Raw genomic sequence first — 21,684 nt, 5'->3', positions numbered from 1 at the left:
TGTCTCCTAGCAACCAAATCACGCTTTCTTTCGTGGAGCCGAAACAAAGTTGGTGTTGCAGCTGTTTGTCTAGGTTAATGTATAAATAATTGAAGGGCAGTCGATAATGTTAAAATGAACCACAGCATCTTAGAATCTGCTCTTCATCCACAGGTATCGTGTTCGTTTGCAGATAAGTTGGTGCTTGTCGTACAGTACGCGTTTTTACCACGACTCTAGCTAAAACACTGTACAAAGTAAATAGGAAATAGTACAATCATCCACACATTTGAAAATTTAACATTAAATGTCGAAATGTTTTTTGTATATTTTGAAACACAGGAGAATAACTGTTTGTTATTGCCTTCTTTAGTTTGTCCTTTCGTTTCAATCGATTTCATTTCTTTAGTTAACTTTAGTCAGAAGAAATAATGACATTTTCGGAAAAAATACTGCAAGTCCTATATACGATTGTTTATAAATTTTACCTTTTATTGTATACGAATCTTGTTAGATCCGTTTTATACCAATATTCAATTCAAGGCTGATTAGGATTACGTTTGGAGAGTCTTAAAATTTAGATTTGGAGAATGGTAAATCGATTTTGACGGTTTTGTTTTTTTGTTTTTACCATATATTTGGCTGACGCCTTTATCCATGGCGACTTACAAGATCAGAAAGTCGTTACAGGTGTTTATAAGTTGGATCACAGTCAGGTTAACTGATTTAGTCGAGGTACTCGCAGTGAGATCGATAATGATTGAACTGGAAACTGAGGGTTAAAATCCAGTGTCTTAGCCAGTGCACCTTACTCCCTGCTCTTTTACTACACTAAGAAAACAGTCTTGAAGGGTATGTTGTTTGGTATGTCAGCCCACTTTCAATCTTGTATAATTAGGAGATCCCTATAATTGTTGGACCTTGCAAGGGTACTGGGTAAGCATTATTAATTTATGTTTGTAGATATTATGGCAGCTTGGTGTTCAATTGGAATTTAATACATTCAATACACCATTCAAACATTTTTTAATGAATAATAAACGTAAGAAGCAATACCCTTTATGTGTATAGGTTTGTCATGGGGGCTCAGTCCTTTGTGAATTAAATCCAAAATAAGATCTAAATTCTTTCTGTCATCATGACAGTTTCTTTCTGAATTTGTGATGTATTATTCTGTCCCCATAGAATAATTTCTGGTATCATAAGATCTCATAAAGTTGTATTTTTTCTAGTTTTACTAATAAGAGGAAGCTGCTCCAATATAACCTGAATTAAAAAAAAGAAAAAAGTGTTCTGGGAGAGAACCTTCACCTCATATTTCTAAGTGCTAGTTCTCATGCACATTGCATGTGAGAGTAAAACCAAACATATCAGCCTTACAGCCTACATCAGGTGTGTATTACTCATCAGACACTGGCAATAATGTATACATTCAAATACAATCCTATACCATCCATACCCCTACGTTTTCAAACTGGACACTCACCAAACCAATGTTGCACCCTTATATTTCATCCATGGATATCACTAACAGTAGACAGACATTGAACATAACATTCTAAAAACATACACAATCAGGTACAAGCGACCTGGAGCCTATCCCTTCCACACTTGCCATAAATCAAGAAGCAGCTCTGGACAAGGCACCAGTCTCCTGTAGGGTTCACTCATGCAAACACCATGCTGAGGTCTTTAAGGAATCACAAATTAATCTAATTTGCTTGTCTTTGAAGAAGTGGGAGGAAAACCCATGCAGTCACTATACAGACAATATCCAGTTACGGGATTCACACTCCACATGCTAGATCCATGACGTGGCAACACTACTCAATGCATTTGCATTTGAATTGCACTTGAGATTCTCCCTGAAACTTTGTGCTAGACATGCTTTACGTCAAGGGGCACTGAACGTGTACAGAGCTCTGTTTAATTGTCTATGAAGAATGAACAGAGCTGACCTATAACTAACCCCTACAGTGTCTGCTATCTCACGCACTATCAGTCTTTGATTCTTTATTATGATATTTACACAGTAGTAATATTTTCTTTCTGTCTTTGATGTTAAATGCTAGTTAGACTTGGGGTCATCTTTGAAAGGGATCCTGCCACAACCATTTCTTGATTGTGACATATGAAGGGGGCTGGTCCTGGTTCAATAGGCAAGGGTTAATATCAAAATGCATATTGTCCAGTAGCATTAGGATTGTATTAGTTGAATGATGTTTGATTTTGCAGTTTCTGGCATTCAACCACAAATACTAGAAACTTGTAATTCCCATATTTTTGGTACAGAGGAGCTAATCTTTGGCAACTTAAAAAAATCAGATGCACCTTTCAGGTTCAGGCTCAAAGCAAAATTTTTCTTATACATGTATAGATTAATTCTTTGCATTTCATCAGTCTGCATGCTCTCTGAAGTTACTTACATATTTCTAGTTAGTTCATCATTATTTCTCTAAATCCTTTCATCTGTTTTTCAGACATGCATACAGTATTTCGCTTGTATTTAAAGATTGTTTTTAATTATCTGTTTAATGTGTAAATACATACAAAGAAAAGCTTTCCCAAAAAATGTCAGTACTGTTGATGAATTCTTATTCTGGACTAATTCCACACTCTAACTTGGTTCCCACTTTACAGGTACTAAAGTTGGGATAGACTGTGTAATGGAATGTGTGGTTTAAGAAAGCAGATGAATGGAACTTAAAATATATTGGATAGGGCGGCACAGTGGCGCAGTGGGTAGCGCTGCTGCCTCGCATTTAGGAGACCTGGGTTCGCTTCCCATGTTCTCCCCGTGTCTGCTTGGGTTTCCTCCGGGTGCTCTGGTTTCCTCCCACAGTCCAAAGACATGTAGGTTAGGTGCATTGGCGATTCTAAATTGTCCCTAGTGTGTGTGTGGGTGTGTGTGTCCTGCGGTGGGCCGGTGCCCTGCCCGGGGTTTGTTTCCTGCCTTGCGCCCTGTGTTGACTGGAATTGGCTCCAGCAGACCCCCCGTGACCCTGTAGTTAGGATATAGCAGGTTGGATGATGGATGGATATATTGCATATGAAATGTGGAAAGCATGTTGTAAGAGACATTTTAATAGGCAACATGGTTTGGCCGGCATTCCGGCCAGGATGGATAATTCCTTAATTGTCCTGGAGGCTCTTTTAATGGAAGGATGTCGGTGGATGAGCATCCCGACCAGGTTGGTTAGTTGGTACCTTTCCTGGATGGGAGGCCATTAATAATGGATTGTCAGGGGAGACTGCTTCCCATGGCCATGTGCTTCCTTAGTACGCTGGGTAGCGATATCCCTCTGGCGTGCATCCCATTTGGGCACATGCGAGGATGCATGGGAGTTGTAGTTTTGGTGAGCAGCCCTGTTGAGTACTTTGGGTGCCACTAGGTTTCGTCTGACCCAGAAGTGCTTCCTGGATGCACCGTGATAGTGTTGAAGTACTCCCAGGTCCAGTGTAAAGGAAGCTGCTGTGCTTCACCAGGGGAGTCAGAGTCGGGAGAGTAGTGGGACGAAGCTCACTTGGGTAGAGTGGAGAAGGGGAGAGGCATATTGCAGGAACTGTGGAATACATTAAAGTATTTGTGGCAATAAATCTCTTTATTGGAATCTGAACTTGTGTCTGTGCTGTTGTGTCTGGGGGTTGGGCTGCTGCAACACCCCCTAGTGGTTCACAACAGTATCCCAATAAAGTAATGTCACTTTATGCTATGTTATTTCAGAGCCTGATTGCAATGTGCTAAAGTATACAGCCAAATAAAAATCAAGAGTCTTCAGCTGGTGGAAGACAGGTGAGCAAAAACCCAAGCGTATTTTCGTCTTTTATTAAAAAGGTGTAGATACTGTTTCTAATATTTAAAAAAAAATATTTTATTTTTATAAAACATTGACCTAAACCTTTGTCCTACTTAATGGTGTATGCATTCAGCATAACTATTCATCAGCTTTACCTGCTGCTTTGGTTAAGTTATATTGTGTGACAACATATTGCTAAGTTGCTTGCTACTTCTTCATTCCCTTTATGTTCTTTTAATGTGAGATGCTCTTTTTTTCTCCTTAGAATGACTTTCAAACCAAATAATGCTGCTACAAAAATTCAGAAGTGCTGGAGATCATATAGAGATAGAAGACTGTTCCTCCTTCTGAAGCACACCGTTTGTGCTGCGGTAAATAGCATCTTTTGTGAAAATGCTAAAATAAAACTATTTAAGAAATGCACATAGCTGATCATTTTTGGGTCAATGCAAGCTAAGAGCTACGTATGGGCAGAAAGTAGATTTCTAGTTCATATCTGTTGTATGCACTTTTGTGAATAGTTAACAGTGTTCATAACTACCAGTTGCTTTGAATATTCTCATTGACATATATCTATTGTTAGGCAGTTTTGTGAAACAGTAGTTAGTGTTACTGCTACATCATGCCTCTAGTACCCCAAGCTAAAATCCCAGACTAGTTAATGTCCATGTGGATTTTATGCAGCTACTCTCTAAACAAATAGAGAGGAGGATAATGTTAAAGTAAGATTTTTTTTCATCAGTCACGCTGTTTAGAAACTCTTTTTTTACTTTTTATTTTTTCAGGAACACTGTCTAACATATGAAATACTCCGGAAGGTTAGTCCCACAGAAGCAGAGCTTTTAAAGGATCCAAGCACAAAGTGTAAAGTGAGATTCAGGTAAAAAGCATGCACATATAATTTTTCACATACTAATACTCAGATCTAAATATCACCCCAAGTTAATTGCTCTCCACTTTTCTCCATGTAGGCAGGCTTTTTTTTATCTTTTTGAGTCATTCCTCAAAAATGTGTTCATTACTTTGTTTATTAAAGTTTTTCTCCTAAAAATATTTGTTTTAAATACTATTCTTTTAAACAACTGTTGTGCATTAGGTTTGCTGGTGCAGAATTCCCCCCAACTATTGTGTTTAAAATATTTTACCAAAATGGAGGATGTGGAAACAAATATATAAATGGGAAAAGAGCCATCTCACCTGCAAGTGAGGTAATTCATGGGCAATGCAAAAGCAATGGCAAGCAAATTAATTATTCAGAATGTAAGGCATCTAAACTAAGTAAATAAGTATAATTATTTGATTTTTTTAAATTTAGTGTATCTACTGCAATGAGAAGTGAAGCAAAATGATGCCTTTCATTGGTTAACTGAACAGATTAAAGAAGGCGTCTGAGCTGCCTCAAAAGCTTGCATGACATAATCTGTTCCGTAAGCTAATAAAAAGTGTCATTTTGCTTCACTTCTCATTATATCCATAATGGCGAACACGGAACATCAACCTACTACTATGTACTTAGAATTTTTGTTGGTAATTCCTTATTTTCTATTTTAAAATGATACTATGATCATTTGTCAGTAGATTTCAACAACAGTGTTATATTAAACATTATGTTTATGTGATAATTCTGTCCATTGAAATAAAATGTAGTTCTTCACCCATATTTTTTTCTTTAGGTAATCCGTTTGTACTTAAACAAATGGACAGGTTAATCAAATAATTAAATAATTGCATAAACACAATACTTTATGAATAAAAAAGTCATCCGATGTTGAAGACATATAAAGATACAGAAAAAAATTGATAGTATGAAGTGTTTATGGAAAGGAACATTTTGTACAGTATAGGTATACACTGAAATGAGTAAAAAAAAATCTGCTTTTAATTCAAATTACAGGCAGCTGTAGATGCTTGCAAAATAATGGGACACAGACGCTTTTATGATCAAATAATTTGTGATGAAATCCAGAGGCAAAAGCAAAAAATTGTGGATGAAGTCGATGTTGTTAGCATGAAGGATTATATGCAGGTATAAATTTTTGTTTATGTTATGAACAAAAGTAAAAATGCATTGAACATATTCATTGTATATTTTATTATATTTACATTCATTGCTTCTTTTATTTGTATTAATTAGTAAAAGGTTTAAAAATGCAAAATAAACTTTAATTATACCTCAATAAATCTATTAAATGACACAGATTATGTGTGATACATTGGTGCTGGACCATTTTATATTTTTCCTAATTTGGACTAAGAAAATAATTTTATTTTTATCTTCATTTACCACATAAAAATGTGATTTTCCAGACAATACATAATCAGTAAACTAAAATGCCTTGTGAAATTTATCGTCGATGGCTGCCTCATTTGCGTTTTTCCTGGCTATAGTATACAAGTAACCTCGATGAAACTCCAGCATACTTGGGAGGCAAGGGAAACACCTGGAGAAAACTGTCTCTAGAAGAGATGCCAAGAAGCACTGTCATGTATGACATTGTGGATTATGCGAAGAGTGGGTGCTTATCAGAGTCACTAAGGGAGAAGCTGCCCCTGCTGCTTATGAGGCCCACTTCAGAGGAAATGCAGCTTCAGCAGCTGAGGACAATTTCACAGCCAAGGTATTACAAGAACATATTTTTCTATGCATGTGTTAGATTTAAAACAAAAAACAGAAAAGACTGTGTAAAATTCACACAAATAAGTAAACAAAAAATTCAGAAAACAGTAATTCAATATACTCAGCTAACCTTCTTTTGGAAGAACAATTAAATATAGCTGCATGCAATTTATTTGATTTTTTTAAATTACTGCCAAAGTTCTACTTCCACCATCCATTCCTGTACCCACTTTATCCATTTTAGGGTTGCAGGGGCTGATGCCTATTCCAGAACCATTGGATGCTATACAGGAGCCAAGCCAAAATAGGACGCCATTCTATCACCGAGTACACTCATGCAGAAACCTACTCTCACTTACACCATGCCAGTTTGCAGCTACCAGTTAACCTACCACACACACCTTAAGAACTGAGAAGAAAACAGGGTACTCACAGTGACTAGGTCCGATGTTGGAATCAAGTCTCTTGTAGCTATGAGGCAGCAGCTGTAACCACAGAATCAATCACTTTGACATACCCATGTTATATGATTAAAAAAATGTAAGTAATGTTGATTGGGAAGAATTAACATTGAACCAATCATAGTAAATATTTTGTGTTGGACTTATATCTGAAATAAGATGTTTTATCCAGGAAATTAAGTTTAGAAGTCAATGACAAATGTTTAAAAAATTATGTTCCTTAATTTTTATTTTCTGAAATCATACTTTGTCTAGCATGTTTTGCAGCAGCTTACAAAGTACATTTTAACTTTAAAATCTATATATATAATTCACTAAGCCGCCAGCAAACAAGACACCCATGGAGCACGCAGAACAGTGCCACGCCCACCAACTCTAAGACCATTGGATACAACGACAACTCGCAGAGCCACACCCACCAACTCGGATGCAGCAACTCACAAAACATGGCATCATTCGCGTTCGTCTGCTACACTCAACATGCACCTCTGAGCCACGTTGACTTTTCATTATTCTTTTCGGTTACGACACACGACCGCGTCCACCATTGCAAACTGTTTTACACGCCATGGTCTTAGAGTTGGTGGGCGGGTCTCCGTGAGTTGCTCTTGCGAGTGAGTACATGACCAGGCAGTGTGTATGCTTCGAGAACGAGGGTGGACGCGGCAGGACCATCTAAGAAGAGGCATGTTTGTCGCGGATGTGAATCGCTGCATGCAGCTTGTAAAACAGTTTGCGAGGGGTATCCCATGGTCTTAGAGTTGGTGGGCGGGTCTCTGTGAGTTGCTCTTGCGACCAGGCACATGACCAGGCAGTGTGTATGCTTCGATGTGAATCGCTGTATGCAGAGTGTAAAACAGATTGTTTGTCACGGATGTGAATCGCTGAATGAGCGTGCGACAGCGGTCCTCCAATTGTCAGTCATGGACAATTGTATGTTGCCCTCTCCAGAGTTCCATCTTTTCATTCACCTACAGTCGTTTCCTCAAACCCACCACATTTGGACAACTGTGTCTTTCAGGAAGTGTTCACCCATCAATACATAATTATGCAGCGTATGTTACGCCGCGGGTTGGCTAGTGATATATAAAGAACACCATATCATCTCATGGCCAAATCTTGCACAATGAATTATATACTGCTGTTTTAATGAGAATCAACCAAGAAAATAAATAAAAGGTCAGCACTCTAATCTTGTTGCGTTGCCATGCTTAATTGCTACTGCCAAATCATATATTACAGAGTTTGTGTTAATGTGTGCTGTTACCTATTATCTTCAAACTCTGAGTGACACCATTCCTATAGGTCAGGCATTTTGTCAGCAACATCTTAATATAAACAAATGCAATAGTCTCCATTATGCTTGGCAAAAATAACTTCAAGTACGTCATGCCATATATACTGTATTTGGATCAAACTAATGATTGCTTTTTATTTGCCTATAGTAATGTTAAGCAGCTTGATTGTGGAGCAGAAATAATAAGATTATTAAATGAAATCTCTCTCTACTGCTTTCTGTTGTAATCATAGGTCTCCTCCTGTTCCTCCATCTTCAGTAGTGTCCACACTAAAGTCTGCAACCTCAAAACACTCATCTCGCAGGTCTAGCAAAGCACGACAGAAAGTTGCCAAAATGAGAAAACTCTACAGTTCCAGTTGTTCAAGAATGGTAAATTTAAGGTTTTAATCTTTTTATGTATTTTAACAAAGTCAAAACAGAAGATAGGGTGGTATGATACTGCAAAAGTGCTGCCGCTTCACAGCACTAGGGGACTAGGTTTAATTCCAGCCCAATCACTGTCTATGTGGAGTTAGCATGTTCCATCCATGTCCATATCAAGTGTGTTAGGTTAACTTTTCATATTAGACTTTGGTCAGCTACATGATTTATCCATTGTGAGCAATTAAGAGTAAATAATAAAAGATGTCATAGCAAGTCTGATGTAAATCTAATACACGAGTTCTAAGTGAAGGGTACTGCACTAAAGTGCTTCAAAGAATATCAAAGAAAAAAAAAACTATCAGCAGTAAGTAAATTAAATTAAAGGAAAATTACCATATGAGAAATAGAGTACAAAATTAGTTTGAATTGATTTTTGCATGAACTTAAAAGTATGACAGACCTTGACTGGCTGGCTGCCTACTTCTTTGGCTTACCCAACAGTGCAAACAGTGACTTGCTTGATGTTTTCCATAAACTGGTGACAGAAGTACAGTAGCAACAACAGACAAATGCAATGCCATACATTAAATTGTATGATTGGCTACTTTATCACCTGGGAATAAAAACAGTGCTTTAATATACCCATTTATCAGAAAAGAAGAGGGAGAAATGTGACCTTGTGGAATGGCTGTCATCTTAACAATACCATTCACCTTTCTAAGGCAGCATATGGCACAATGAATTGAAATGGGTAATGAATAGGAATAATGTGAAATTTAAGCATATATTATCATTGTTGTCAGTCAACTGTGATAGATAGAGAGAGAGATGGATAGAAAATTACCCTGAATAATAAGAAATAATTTTGCAATATGACGTGTGTGTTTTCACCCTGAGAAGGACTGGCAGTCTGCCAAGGAATTAGCTCTTCCTTGTGCCCAGTGTTTGTTGGGATAGGCTGAAGCTACACCCTGAACCTGCCCTTGATAAGTAAGCTAAGATAATGGACGGATGGATGGAATAATTTTGAAGCCAAAGATTTTTGCTCGAGTTAATGAGGGTACTAAAATACGAATAACATTATCAAATCCATTTACTCAGCTTCATGAATGGTGGGTGGGCCAAACCCATTCCTGGAGCCTCATGTCCAAGGCCTCATCCTGGATGATCTACCCAGTTTAATTTTTGATCCCTGTTAATTTTAGTAAAGCTAATTTACATGACATTAACAAACTCACAGTGAATCTGTTTGCCTCATTGATCTACACGTAAGATTGTCATAAAGTACTTTAACTTCACTTGTGTATGCATCCATGTCACCTATTGTATGTTAACTATATAGCACTAGTCTTCTGCTCTGGCTTACACCTTCTGCTCCTTTAAACTACAGCCTGCCAGCACTTAGTGGTTTTCAGCCACAATTATTTGTGTGCTTTAAGAACTTGTCAATTAGCCCAATTACATCTTACCCTGAAGACATTCTTTTAAGTGATTGGGTGCTGACATATAGCTCCCCTGTCTTATTACAACCACTCAACTGACATTCATTTTAATTAATAACCATGCCATTAGCATCTTCATTTATTCACATTAATTTATTTTGTCCAAATTATTGTATTTTTAGCACAACAAAACATTAAGCTGCAAACAGTTTAATTAGCTTTCAGCCCATTAAAAGTATTACACCTCTCTGAAAATGTTGACAAATAGGTTTCTCATCAATCCCTTCAAAGACTTGCAGTTTACTATAGTAAAGAAAATCAGATTTCTTTTCTTTTCATTCTTTCAGTAGGACTTGATGGATATAGGACTATCACAGAATAAGTATATATAATGTATATTATATTGTTGGTCTTTTTAATTTGATTTGATATACTTCAGGGGTGTCCAAACTACGGCCCGCGGCCCATTTTTAATTAGCCCACAGCAAATTCTAAAAATATAATGAAATATGGCCCACACAAGAAACTTGTTCTTAACTCGTATTGTACTTCTTAGGTTTAACACAAGGCGAGGCTACTGTTTTGATCAAGGCAGCATCTTCACAAACAAGTGCAACCAAAGTACATTTTTGCCATGGGTGACCAAAAATGGCAGAACCAAAGCAATGCACAATTGCAAGTGAGTGCAGAAAATTTCAGACACGTTGGGAAAATGAATATTTCTTCCTAGAAGTCAAGGGCAAGTGTGTCTATTTCATTTGCAATGAAACTATTGCAGTGATGAAAGAGTATAATGTGTGTCAACACTATGAAACCAAACATCCGACCTACACTGGTGCAGAGTGAGAACAGAAAGTTAAGCAAATGGCAGCTAGTCTGCTAGCTCAACAACAGTATTTTTTCCGTGCTAACAAAACACAAGAAAATGCCACATTAGCCAGTTACGAGGTAGTGCAACTCACTGCCCATCATGGGAAACCTTTCTCAGATGGTGACTTCATAAAACAGTGCCTCACTAAACTCGCAGGAATAATGTGCCCGGAGAAAATGCAGGAATTCAACAATGTTTGCTTTTCCAGAAATGCAGTTGTGTGGCGAATTGAAGATTTGTCCACTAACTTAAAACATCAAGTGTCAAATGAAAACCTATTAATGGAGAGCTGTGATGCTGTTTTTTCTTTAAGCATATTCAATTATGAAGCATAATTTACCTATATTTGATTCATTTTGCTAGCTTAATACACAGGAGGTGAGGCCACTTCTAGTGGGTGGCCCAGCCCTTCATATATTTCTCTGTATAAAAAGTTTGGACACCCCCAATATACTTTATTAATCCCTGAGGAGAATTTGGCTTTTCACATAAGACTAAAACCTTAACATGACATAATGTTTTCAAACTCACTTAATCCAATTAAGTATCACTGAGGATTGGAACCTATCTCAGCGCTACTGAACACAAGGCTCATGCAAACTTCCATCTACAAATAGCAGCAATTTTCTATTGACAATTAACTTTAACCTCTTTAGGTGAGGAAAGAATGTAGATTAGATAAACTTTATTAATCCCATGGGGACATTCAGATGCTTACAGAAACAGAAATATAAAAACAAGAATACAGACTCACAGGACAGATAATACAGCCAATAAATCAATCAATAAATAAATGTATATTGTGCAGATATTTCAAAATAAACATAATTAGTATTTCAGGAGGAAACATTGAATTGGGCAGAAAACACCCACAGAGGTGCTTCTCAGCACACTGTGCTGGAATGAGCCTGTGACTAAAAATGCTCCAACAGAGCACCTCCTGGAGGGAATGGACGGGATTTTTCATGGATCCATTTTTGCTGCCATCCTGTTTTCCAAAACAGCTTCCAGTGTGTCCAGGGTACATGCAGACAAGGGGTGAACATGACATAGACACATTAAATAACCGGGCACAGGCTTACTCTGCTACCTAAAAAATATCTTACCAAATACAAAATCTTAAAGCATTGTGTTATAGCAACATCTTTAATCAGCAACACCACTTAGGAGCAGTCTATTACACACACTACTTATACAGTAAGTATAACCTGTAAATGTGTTCGAAGGTAGAGATACTGATATTTCATATGATATCTACTGTCACCTTATGGCCAGGAATCTCTATTTTAAAGTCTTACAGCATTTACTGTAATTACTTCCCAAACACACACACCTCAAGGCTATAACTATTGATATTACCGTTTCAAAGGAATCTTCCTTGGTGTTATCTTCATCCAGAGAAGCCAAGTGATCAGATAATCTCTTATTGTACACAATGTGGTAGATTTCTCTTCCTTTGTTATGCAATTTTATTATTTCATTTTAGCATTGGAGGTGACACCAAAGCACTTAAGTTTGTGTTCCACTTCACTTAAACTGGATGACAATTGTGAGGTGCATCAGGAAGTCTGGAGTAAGACACGGTAGGGTTTAGAGTTATCTGTTATTTCCTTCAAACCATTTTGCTATCATTTCCAAAGTCAAAATTTTAGCACTAATCCAACACTATGGCCATGTCGATTCCATTGGTGTATCACTGTGTTCATTATCGCTAGCAAAGGTTCTACTCGTTCACAACCTTTTATCCCAAACAATTGAATTGTTTTGACCAATCTGGTTTCATTTTTTTTTTTTAATATAAACATTACATCGCAATTAATGAATTACAAGTCATTCAGACATATGGTGCAATACTATATATATCATATTCAATCCAATCTGAATTATTTTTCCTTTTCAAACAAGTGTCTGTACTAATCTTGAGACAAGTAAATCAAATAAAAAATGACATTTGTGAGGGAGTGCCTGACTGGCAAGGGGATGTCAGAGATGTTAATCCTGCCAGAGAGCATCAGGACACAAAGAGACGTACAATGCAGTAACGGTCCTGCATATGACAGGATGGGAGCACATCACCCACTAGGAACATTACACCCTCTATGTATGTCATGAGCTTTGTGAGGACATTAAGCAGGGGCATCAGCAGTATTGTATAGTGGACTTTGAACCACTCGGTTGTCAGTTGTGATCCTCAGCAAGTCATTTAACATGTCTGTACTACAACTGTGTAGAATACATGAAACAGCTGTAAAATATAGATACATGCATAGATAGCTAGTACTTTATTTGTCCAAAGGAGAAATGTAACTTTTTAAAGAAACTCAAGGAGTATTGTAATAAGAAGGAGAACTGTAACCCTCTTCAGATCCACATCAGAATTACTAAAAAGAAGAAAACGTCTGATTTGGCTAAAGATAACAGAGCAGTCATAACGAGACATTATAAAGGCGCATGGCCATAGGTATAAATGAGCCTCATTAGAGCTTCTTGGCACATCTCTGATGATTTGCTTGCAGGGAGCACTCAGTGATAGTGTGTCATAGAGAAGTGTGCAGCATTGCACATACTGGCCATAATCCCATTATTGCGCCAGAGTTCCTAATTAGCTTTTTGGTTCAGTGGACTTCTTTTGAAGTTATCTGTCCAGCACACAACAACATAGAAATCTCACTAGCTGTCAGCCAGATATGTAAAGAATGTTACTATAGGAATACAGTCTCCTAAGGAAGAGAGTCCAGTCCGTTCAGCCCTATTTTATATAGTTCCTCTATGTTACTAAGCCAATGCAGCCTCTCCCTAATGTGGATCCACCAAGGTACTTTTAGCAGTGTACCATCTCCACCTCTACTCCCTGAATGGTGACCAGGAGTAGAGACCGTTTGGTGTGGTGCAAGTCAGTAACCATTTCCTTGGATGTTCATGCTGAGTGTCAGACAATCCTTCACACCAAGAAACAAAATTCTCCACCTGACTCCTATACTCTGCTTCACCCCCCTTTGTCAATATACCCTATTAGTACTGAATAATCTGAGAATTTCTGCAAGTGACATGACCTGGTCTTATATTTATAGTGTGAGGTATACAGCATGAACAGAAAATGAGACAGGACTGACACTTGTGGTTCTTCAGTGTTCCTCACTTCCACACCAGAGACACTGTCCTTAAGCCTCACAAATTGTGGTCTGCCAGACAGATAGCCCATTATCCAGAACACCATAGAGTCATCCATCTAAGTTTTCCCCTTAACAGGAATGGCTGGATGGTATTGAGGGTGCTGGAGAAATCAAGAGATATCATTCTCACATTGCCACTTTTGTCCAGATGGGAATAAGCCTAGATAGATTGATAGAAGGGTTGGCTCAGGTTGGATGGTTGGGAGACAAAGTCAGAGAGATGCTGAGTATATTGGGAGAAGGATGTTAGGGATAGAACTGCCAGGCATGAGGAAAATAGGAAGGCCTAAGAGAAAGTTTGTGGACGTGATGAGAGAGGACATGCAGGTGATGGGTGTAACAGAGCAAGATGTAGAAGACAGGAAGATATGGAAAAAGATAATCTGCTGTGGCAACCCCTAATGGAAGCAGCCAAAAGAAGAACAACAGAGAGAGAGAGACATAATAGCATCTTCCTCCAACATCTGGGTTATGTGGGGAGGTGTTAGTGATAAAATGTATATTATGTACAATAGTAGCAGTGTCTCACAAATGACCAAAATATTAATTTGCTTATTTTACTTATTCTCCCTGTGTCTGTATGGGTTTTCCTCAAACATCCTAAAGAGGTGCCAGTTAAGTTATTAGGCAGCTCTGAATTGGCTTGGTGTGACTGCATGTGTGCATAAGGGGTCCTGTTGCAGAATGCTGCCCTGCCAGGGCTGGTACCAGACTTGAGGGAGCCCACGTTATTCAACTGGATTAAAAAGGTATAAGAATGTTAGGTTTATGCAGCAGTTAAAAGTCTGGACATGACTGATCGAATGTAATTTTAACTAATCTTAAAGACATTTTGATCTAAAGGATAACGCTTAGTTAAAGTTGGTTTCTAAGACATATATAATGAATGTGATGCCAATGTACAATTTTTTTAATGATTCTGAAATTGTTTTTTTTAAATATCATCCAAGCAAGTAGTTTTCATTTAGAAGTCTATTGAAAAGTTAGGAAAATGCTTTACCACAGCCATTATACCATCCTACTTAATGTGTGCATTAATTGGTGGAATTTCTTCTCCTTGTTATTGCATTTTGAGCAAATTGGTTATGTTGTGACAAGATAGCATGAGAGCAGAAACAGCCATGTTTGGTAGAAGGCCAGTATTTCACATTGTAGTCATCCATAATGTAGCAAGAAGAACTCATTTTAGCATTAAGAAATAGGGGTCTGTTAATGCCAGAAATTCCAAGAACTTTTAAAGTTTCTTCATGTGCAGTCACAAAAACCATCAAGCACTATAATGAAACTACCACAGGCAAGGCAATCCAAGAGTTACCTCTACAGCAGAGAATAATAAAGAATCACCAGCCTCAGAAATAGCTAATTAACATCATCTCAGATTACAGCCCTAATAAAATGAACTGACACCACTGCTCACAGGAAACCGTGTTAATTAGGCCTTCTTGGTAGAGCTGCTGAAAAGAAACCACAACTGAAGTAGACAAATAAGAGGAGACTTGTTTGGCCCAAGAAACACAGGCAGCAGCCATCAGACCAATGGAAACCTGTTCTTTGGTCCAGTGAGTCCAGATTTAAGATTCCCTTCTGTGTCTTTGTGATATTCGAGATGGTGAACATAATGTCTGTGTGGATCCCTCCATGAAGTATGGGAAGGTTGTTGCAGGGGCACTTTGCACCATTAGGGATTTATTTAAAATCGGCGACACAGTTAACAAGCATCGCTACAACAGATTTCTGCAATAACATGCCACCACATCCGGCTTGCATGTAGCTGGGTTGACATTTGTTTTTCAACTGGACAACGACTAAAACACACTTGCAGGCTGAGAGCTATATGGCAAAAAAAGGGAGCGGGATGGAGTGCTGCAGGGCTTGAAATCTAAAATCACTGGGGATGGTTTGAGATGAGTTGGACCAGAGAGCAAAGAAAAAGCAGCTACCAAATGGACAGTATACTGTATGTAGGACTGTTAGAAAAACATTCCAGATAAACTCATTAACCTAGCTGAGAGAATGCCAAAAGTGTGTAAGGCTGCCATCAAAGAAAAGGGTGACTACTCTGAAGAATCAGATACAACGTGATTTTGATTTAACAGTTTGGTCATTACATAATTTCCTATCTATTATTTCATAATTTGATCTCTTCACTATTAATCCACATGGTAGAAAATAGTAAAAGAATAAAGAGAAACACTTCTATGAGTAGATATGTCCAAACTTTTAACTGATGTATAACTGAAAAATGAAACAGGGAACTTAATTTTAACAACAATCTGGACTGTTCTGTGCATAATATCCATCCATCATCCAACCCGCTATATCCTAACTACAGGGTCACGGGGGTCTGCTGGAGCCAATCCCAGCCAACACAGGGCGCAAGGCAGGAAACAAACCCCGGGCAGGGTGCCAGCCCACCGCAGGGCGCACACACACACACACACACACTAGGGACAATTTAGAATCGCCAATATACCTAACCTGCATGTCTTTGGACTGTGGGAGGAAACCCACTCAGACACTGGGAGAACATGCAAACTCCATGCAGGGAGGACCCAGGAAGCAAATTTTTCTATAAACTTTATAAAGGTAACATTAATTTTTATTCACAATAGGGCAGCTTGATGACACAGTAATAAGTAAAAATAACATTAAATTAACATTAAATAACATTTAAAAAGTAAGCAACATTAATTTCTCTTATGACCGTATTAGTTTTTCCTCCCATGTCCACCAATACATGTTGTCTGGCAATTCTAAACTGTCCTTGTGTGAGGTGTCACCCGTTGCATAGCTGCACTCGGGTCCTACTCTGGATCCTGAGTTTGTCGTGTGGTGGGTGCGCCAATGCGCTGTATCAGCGTATGCTCCTCTCTCTCTCTCTCTTGTGTGAATGGTCATGTGAACACTGCAAAAGCCTTGCGCCCAATGCTCCAGAGAAAGGCACTGTGACCCTGAACTGGATTAAATGGGTTTAAGAATGTTATATTTTGTTAAATGTAAAATAAATAACTAACTTAATATCGTATAACGTGCTTGCAAAATGTAAGCAAATTTGTTATCTAAATTAAATTATGTACTGTATTATATACCAGCCCATCCAGACAGCTCAGATCTACCAGCCAGTTGTCTCTTATGGTCCTTTGCACGAAGTGTAAAACTAAGGGAGACGAGGCTTTTGTAGCTGCTGTGGAACTCTCTACCTCGTCACATTAAGGAGTCACCTTCAATTGAACTGATCAAAACGAGACTCAAGACGTATTTCTGTTCTCTAGCTTTTAGGAACTTTCACTGATACTGATGTTTCCCTACTCTTAGTCATCTTTCTTTTTCTTTAAGTCACTGCTGGCTGTATTTTGTTTTTATTATACTTGTATTTCTATTCATTTTATTTATGTTTATTGTATGTTTTAATTTAAGGCACTTTGGCTACAGCATTACCGATATAGTTTTAAATGTGCTCTATATATTTTTTTTTTCCTTTGATAGGAAGTGAAACAATAGTTTATAACTCATTTTATAGTTTTACTATTATATATTCCAATCTGTTGTTTTCTAAATTTGTTTATCATATAAACAAGCATATTGCTCATTGCTGTAAAATACTGCTATATTTTGCAGGAAGAAAAAGCAACACTACAGTTAGAAGCATTTATTCCCACCGACATGGACACTGAGAAACTTGAAATGGACACAAATTTTGATGATGAATTGGATGAGGAAACTAATAATCTGTACTCATGGACTCAGCAGCTCTCCTTGGAAGACACTGCAATTGGTTTTTAGTTCTTCATCCGTCAGAGTCTAGAGATGCATTTACAACTCCTGTGTTATGCCCCACACCCCCTTGCAGGTGATAGAAGACAACGTTGCTATAGATCCTCTAAATGATTCATGGTGACCAAATCATGTTTTAAGATATCATGCAGAATAAATGACATCATATGTAGTGCTTTTCATTGTGAGTGCCACCTAAAGGCATTTTAAATATACATAGTAAAATAGCACAAATGTCTAGAGAGTTGCACATTTTTAAAATTTATGGAAAAACAGACGAGGTAGTGTGTTCTGGACAGTGGTGGTGGTTTAACTGTCCAAAGTTCACCACAACTACTCAGCTATTTAGCTGCTTTCTTGACAGGTAATGCCATACTTCAGATGAAATGAAAATGAAATCAGTGCCAGTTGATATTAACATTCTGTGGGGCTTAAGTTCACAAGCCTGAAGGTTACAGGCATGGTAAACAAACTCATGAGGTGCCTTTGCTGGTGTACATGGTGTACAGTACAATACTATATACTGTATTAATACACTCCAACTATGGGGATAGTTAGCAATATACAGTACATGTGTTGACCAACTTTTTGGCAACACTTCCTATATTTTCCAACAGCAGTGATGTATCACGAAACCAAAGTAAAACATTTGACCCTCATTCTAAGCATTACCCAGTGAAGCAATTCTTCATTTGAAAATTTAAATCCAAAGCTCAAAAGAATAAATGGCATCTCTTTTTATCTTAAACACAGTTAAGTGGGAGATATGATACAGTAAATATGAATGGGAAGGTAATTTACTGCCAATTTTAGATCACTAGTTTGAGGAGTGGAAAACCAATATTTTCATTAGTAGTAAAATAACGGATAAGATATTAGTTAGTCAAACCCTTAAACAAAAGTCCTCCTAACACAGTGAGGCAAGATAAAGCTATTTTAAAGCTAGTCCATCTACTAACTCAAGCAGCAGTGAACAAGCTTAATTTCTTTGCTGCCCAGAAAATTTACTACAGTGTGGTTTATTTATGATTTTGACTAACACAGAAATGCCGACTCAGTTGGTTAAAAGTAAAATTATGCAAATAGTGCTTCAACATGGTAATCATTTTTTAAATACAGAATAACTGGTATGTAATTATGTAATTATTAATTGCACTAAAGTCAATGACACTGCAAATTGCCCAAAACATAAAAACATTTGTTTAAGTAACTGTTTTTCAAACAGTGTATTAATGTCTTGACACTCTTGCTTACCGCTGCTGTATTTTACTTCACGTAAGCAACACCTTAATGTGAATTGGTTTTTGTGCCACATGAATAGTACTTCCTGAGCTAAACATTTCTTAATAAAAAAATAAAATGGATACATGACAATGTCAGCCATTACCACAGAAGGAAGTAGGTGGCATGTGGAAATTGCACAAAAGCAGTTTTCACCACATGAAATTTTTCTTAGTCACATACAGCAAATGTTTAGCTATTGTGGAGGTATGTTGCGATGTAATCTGGTACAGATAACTGAACAGCAAATAAATAAATCCAAACAGTTGCAAATGCAGGTTACCTATGACCACAATTTTTAATGTGGAACTTTTGTTCAGATGTGCCAAATTGACAGCACTTTTGCCAGGTAATTGTACATTCTTTTCTTCACACAGACTGCACTGTCCAAAGGCCGATTGTATCTTCTGATGAAGGAGGTGCAGTCAGTGCATAGAACTGAAGTATCTACCATATAAATGTACAATGAGTTTGCATGTCAGTAACACCCACATGAAAGAACTCTTTGTGGTCCATCGAAGGTACAGTTCACAGTTAAAATAAAAATGTCAATTCCTCTCCACCGCTATAACCAAAACACCCACCACTTTATAAAAGGAGACTGCTATAGATTTCTTCATATAACGAACAGCACACTTTCAAAAAATGTTTCTGCCAATTTGGGGGGGGGGGGACAAAAAAAACTCTTAAGCATTTGAACTAAATTATTAAATTACATACTGAACTTCTCTGAAATGCATTATTCCTATTTTCTTAAAAGAAATTGTAACCACCCCATTTAATTGTTAGCACTACTTACAAAAAAAAGTAAAAATAAATGAAAAAGATGAAAATATAAATCCTTGTTATTAATATAAAAATATTCCTAGAAATCCTGCGTGCAACATATAAAGATCAGTTTATGTATTTGAATAGTATGAACATATACAAACTTAACAGAGGATGCAAAGTGTTTAGTTACTTTTTTTTTTATTTCTGTAATATTTCATTTACCAAATAACTCTAAAATTGTAACTTTTTACTTCAAAACAAAGGCATGATGTAAGCATTTCTGAAAAATCTAATTTGACAAGACTGCACTAAATAAAAATATAACCGGAACTGCACAGAAAGGAAAAAAAAAAAATCACTATACAAACTTATTCATTTGGCATTTCCTAGACATTTCATCATAAGTGACAAAGGGGAAGTAAAAGGTTCTTTATGGAAAGTGTTTTATAAACTCTTTGGGGCAACCTTGTATTTTATAAGGTGGCTCTAAACTGTTAGTACAAGTGGAAAGAAGGCATCTTAAACATGTACAGTATATCATCATAAAGAAAGGAAAGACGATGTTGCTCTTTTGACAATCTACAAGAGTCCACTAAGCATGTCTGCTACTTGGTTTGGGGTGTGGGGGGGTTATTTATATAGTTTAACAAACGGTGTGATATTAATCCAATTCTGCTTCAAAAATCTTGAAGCAATAACATTCATGAAAGGAATACAATAATCAATGCATTTGCCCTGTTTTTAAACTTTTCAGATAAATGAAATAATGCAAAACACACACACATTGCATTCTTGGTAATGTTTTGCATGATTATCAATGAAATATTATTGAGACAAGGACTAAAATATATTTTCTTTTCCTATGGGCCCATTAAATACAGAATCAAAATATTTTGGTGAAACAACAACAGACTAGTATTAAATAACAGCTGAATGCTTACCTATGTAGTGACAGAATTTTTTGCTTCTTTTCAGGCTGAAACAAATCAATTCTGCATATTAATGGAGTCTTCCTTTAATAATCTAATGTTTAAAAAGCAAAGATGTGTGGAGTAAAATCTGCCCTTGGCAAAATCTTATTAAAAGGCCTTCCTATAGGGTTTTTTTCTGACATTATCAAGCCATTTTATTCACTTCAATTAAAACTCTAAAAACAAAACAAAAGCACATTAAACAGAACAGAAAATGCAAAGCCAGCTACAGTAATAAAAAAATAAATATAAAAAATAAATATCAAACATATAACCTAAATGTTCAAGTAATATTAGTGCAGGGGAAAATTCTCAAACTATATCATCAAATTTTTCAACACATAGTATCAAAACATAGTTTCATTTTTTATATATAAATACATAGCTCAATTTCAAACTACACATGTAAACATGGCGTGTACTTGACATGCCAATATCCAATATCATTTCTAAACAGCTTTTGCCGATTGTTTCCCCCAATGTCTCACCACCACTGTTGAAAGGACCAGTTAAATGTTACATTTAAAAGAAAAACAATATTGAATTAAAGAAAAACAAAATTTCCTCACTATGTTGGCTTCACTGCAAATATATCCTTCTTTGAAAATGCATGTTGGTTGCCCAGCTAGACTGCATCTGCAGGAAAAGCCAGAAAGGAAAAAATACACAAGAGCATGACTGAAAAGCAGCAGGACTTTAAGTGGGTAGATCTTCTGGGGGGGGGGGGGGGGGGGGGGGGGGGGGGTTAGGGTTAACCCTAACCCTCATAGTACTATTTTACTAATCCAATTTACAGGACTAAAGATGAATGCAGTTTTAACTGGAACAAGAGAAAAAAATAAACAAATAGCCCTTTGTGAAAAGTCATACAATATGAACACCAA

At 37.1% G+C, this 21,684-nt stretch overlaps 1 protein-coding gene across 2 annotated transcripts; it reads left to right on the top strand.

Annotated features, from left to right (window-relative positions):
• Positions 1-8: 8 nt before the first annotated feature.
• On the top strand, positions 9-18,532 carry c4hxorf58 (chromosome 4 CXorf58 homolog). 2 transcript variants are annotated; one of them, XM_028799426.2, is made up of 9 exons: positions 9-153; positions 3,704-3,772; positions 4,042-4,147; positions 4,562-4,656; positions 4,873-4,984; positions 5,671-5,802; positions 6,165-6,394; positions 8,385-8,523; positions 17,622-18,532. In XM_028799426.2, the coding sequence occupies exons 3-9, from the start codon at positions 4,043-4,045 to the stop codon at positions 17,784-17,786; spliced, it is 978 nt and encodes a 325-aa protein (XP_028655259.1). In that variant the 5' UTR covers positions 9-153; positions 3,704-3,772; position 4,042; the 3' UTR covers positions 17,787-18,532. The 2 variants fall into 2 exon arrangements, with proteins under 2 accessions (XP_028655259.1, XP_028655261.1); XM_028799428.2 differs by lacking the exon at positions 3,704-3,772 and having other exon boundaries at positions 19-153.
• Positions 18,533-21,684: the final 3,152 nt, after the last annotated feature.

Source organism: Erpetoichthys calabaricus, chromosome 4 (assembly GCF_900747795.2).
Source record: "Erpetoichthys calabaricus chromosome 4, fErpCal1.3, whole genome shotgun sequence".
Classification (NCBI taxonomy): domain Eukaryota; kingdom Metazoa; phylum Chordata; class Cladistia; order Polypteriformes; family Polypteridae; genus Erpetoichthys; species Erpetoichthys calabaricus.
Note: the sequence above shows the minus strand (reverse complement) of the source record. Positions and strands in the feature narration are given on the sequence as shown.

What these genes read in the sequence shown, in the direction of transcription:
- c4hxorf58 (XM_028799426.2), top strand. Translation starts at nt 4,043, where the DNA reads ATGACTTTCAAACCAAATAATGCTGCTACAAAAATTCAGAAGTGCTGG. An exon ending in CCATCTCACCTGCAAGTGAG is followed by an intron (nt 4,985 to 5,670) that starts GTAATTCATGGG and finishes TTCAAATTACAG; the next exon opens with GCAGCTGTAGATGCTTGCAA. An exon ending in GCATGAAGGATTATATGCAG is followed by an intron (nt 5,803 to 6,164) that starts GTATAAATTTTT and finishes TCCTGGCTATAG; the next exon opens with TATACAAGTAACCTCGATGA.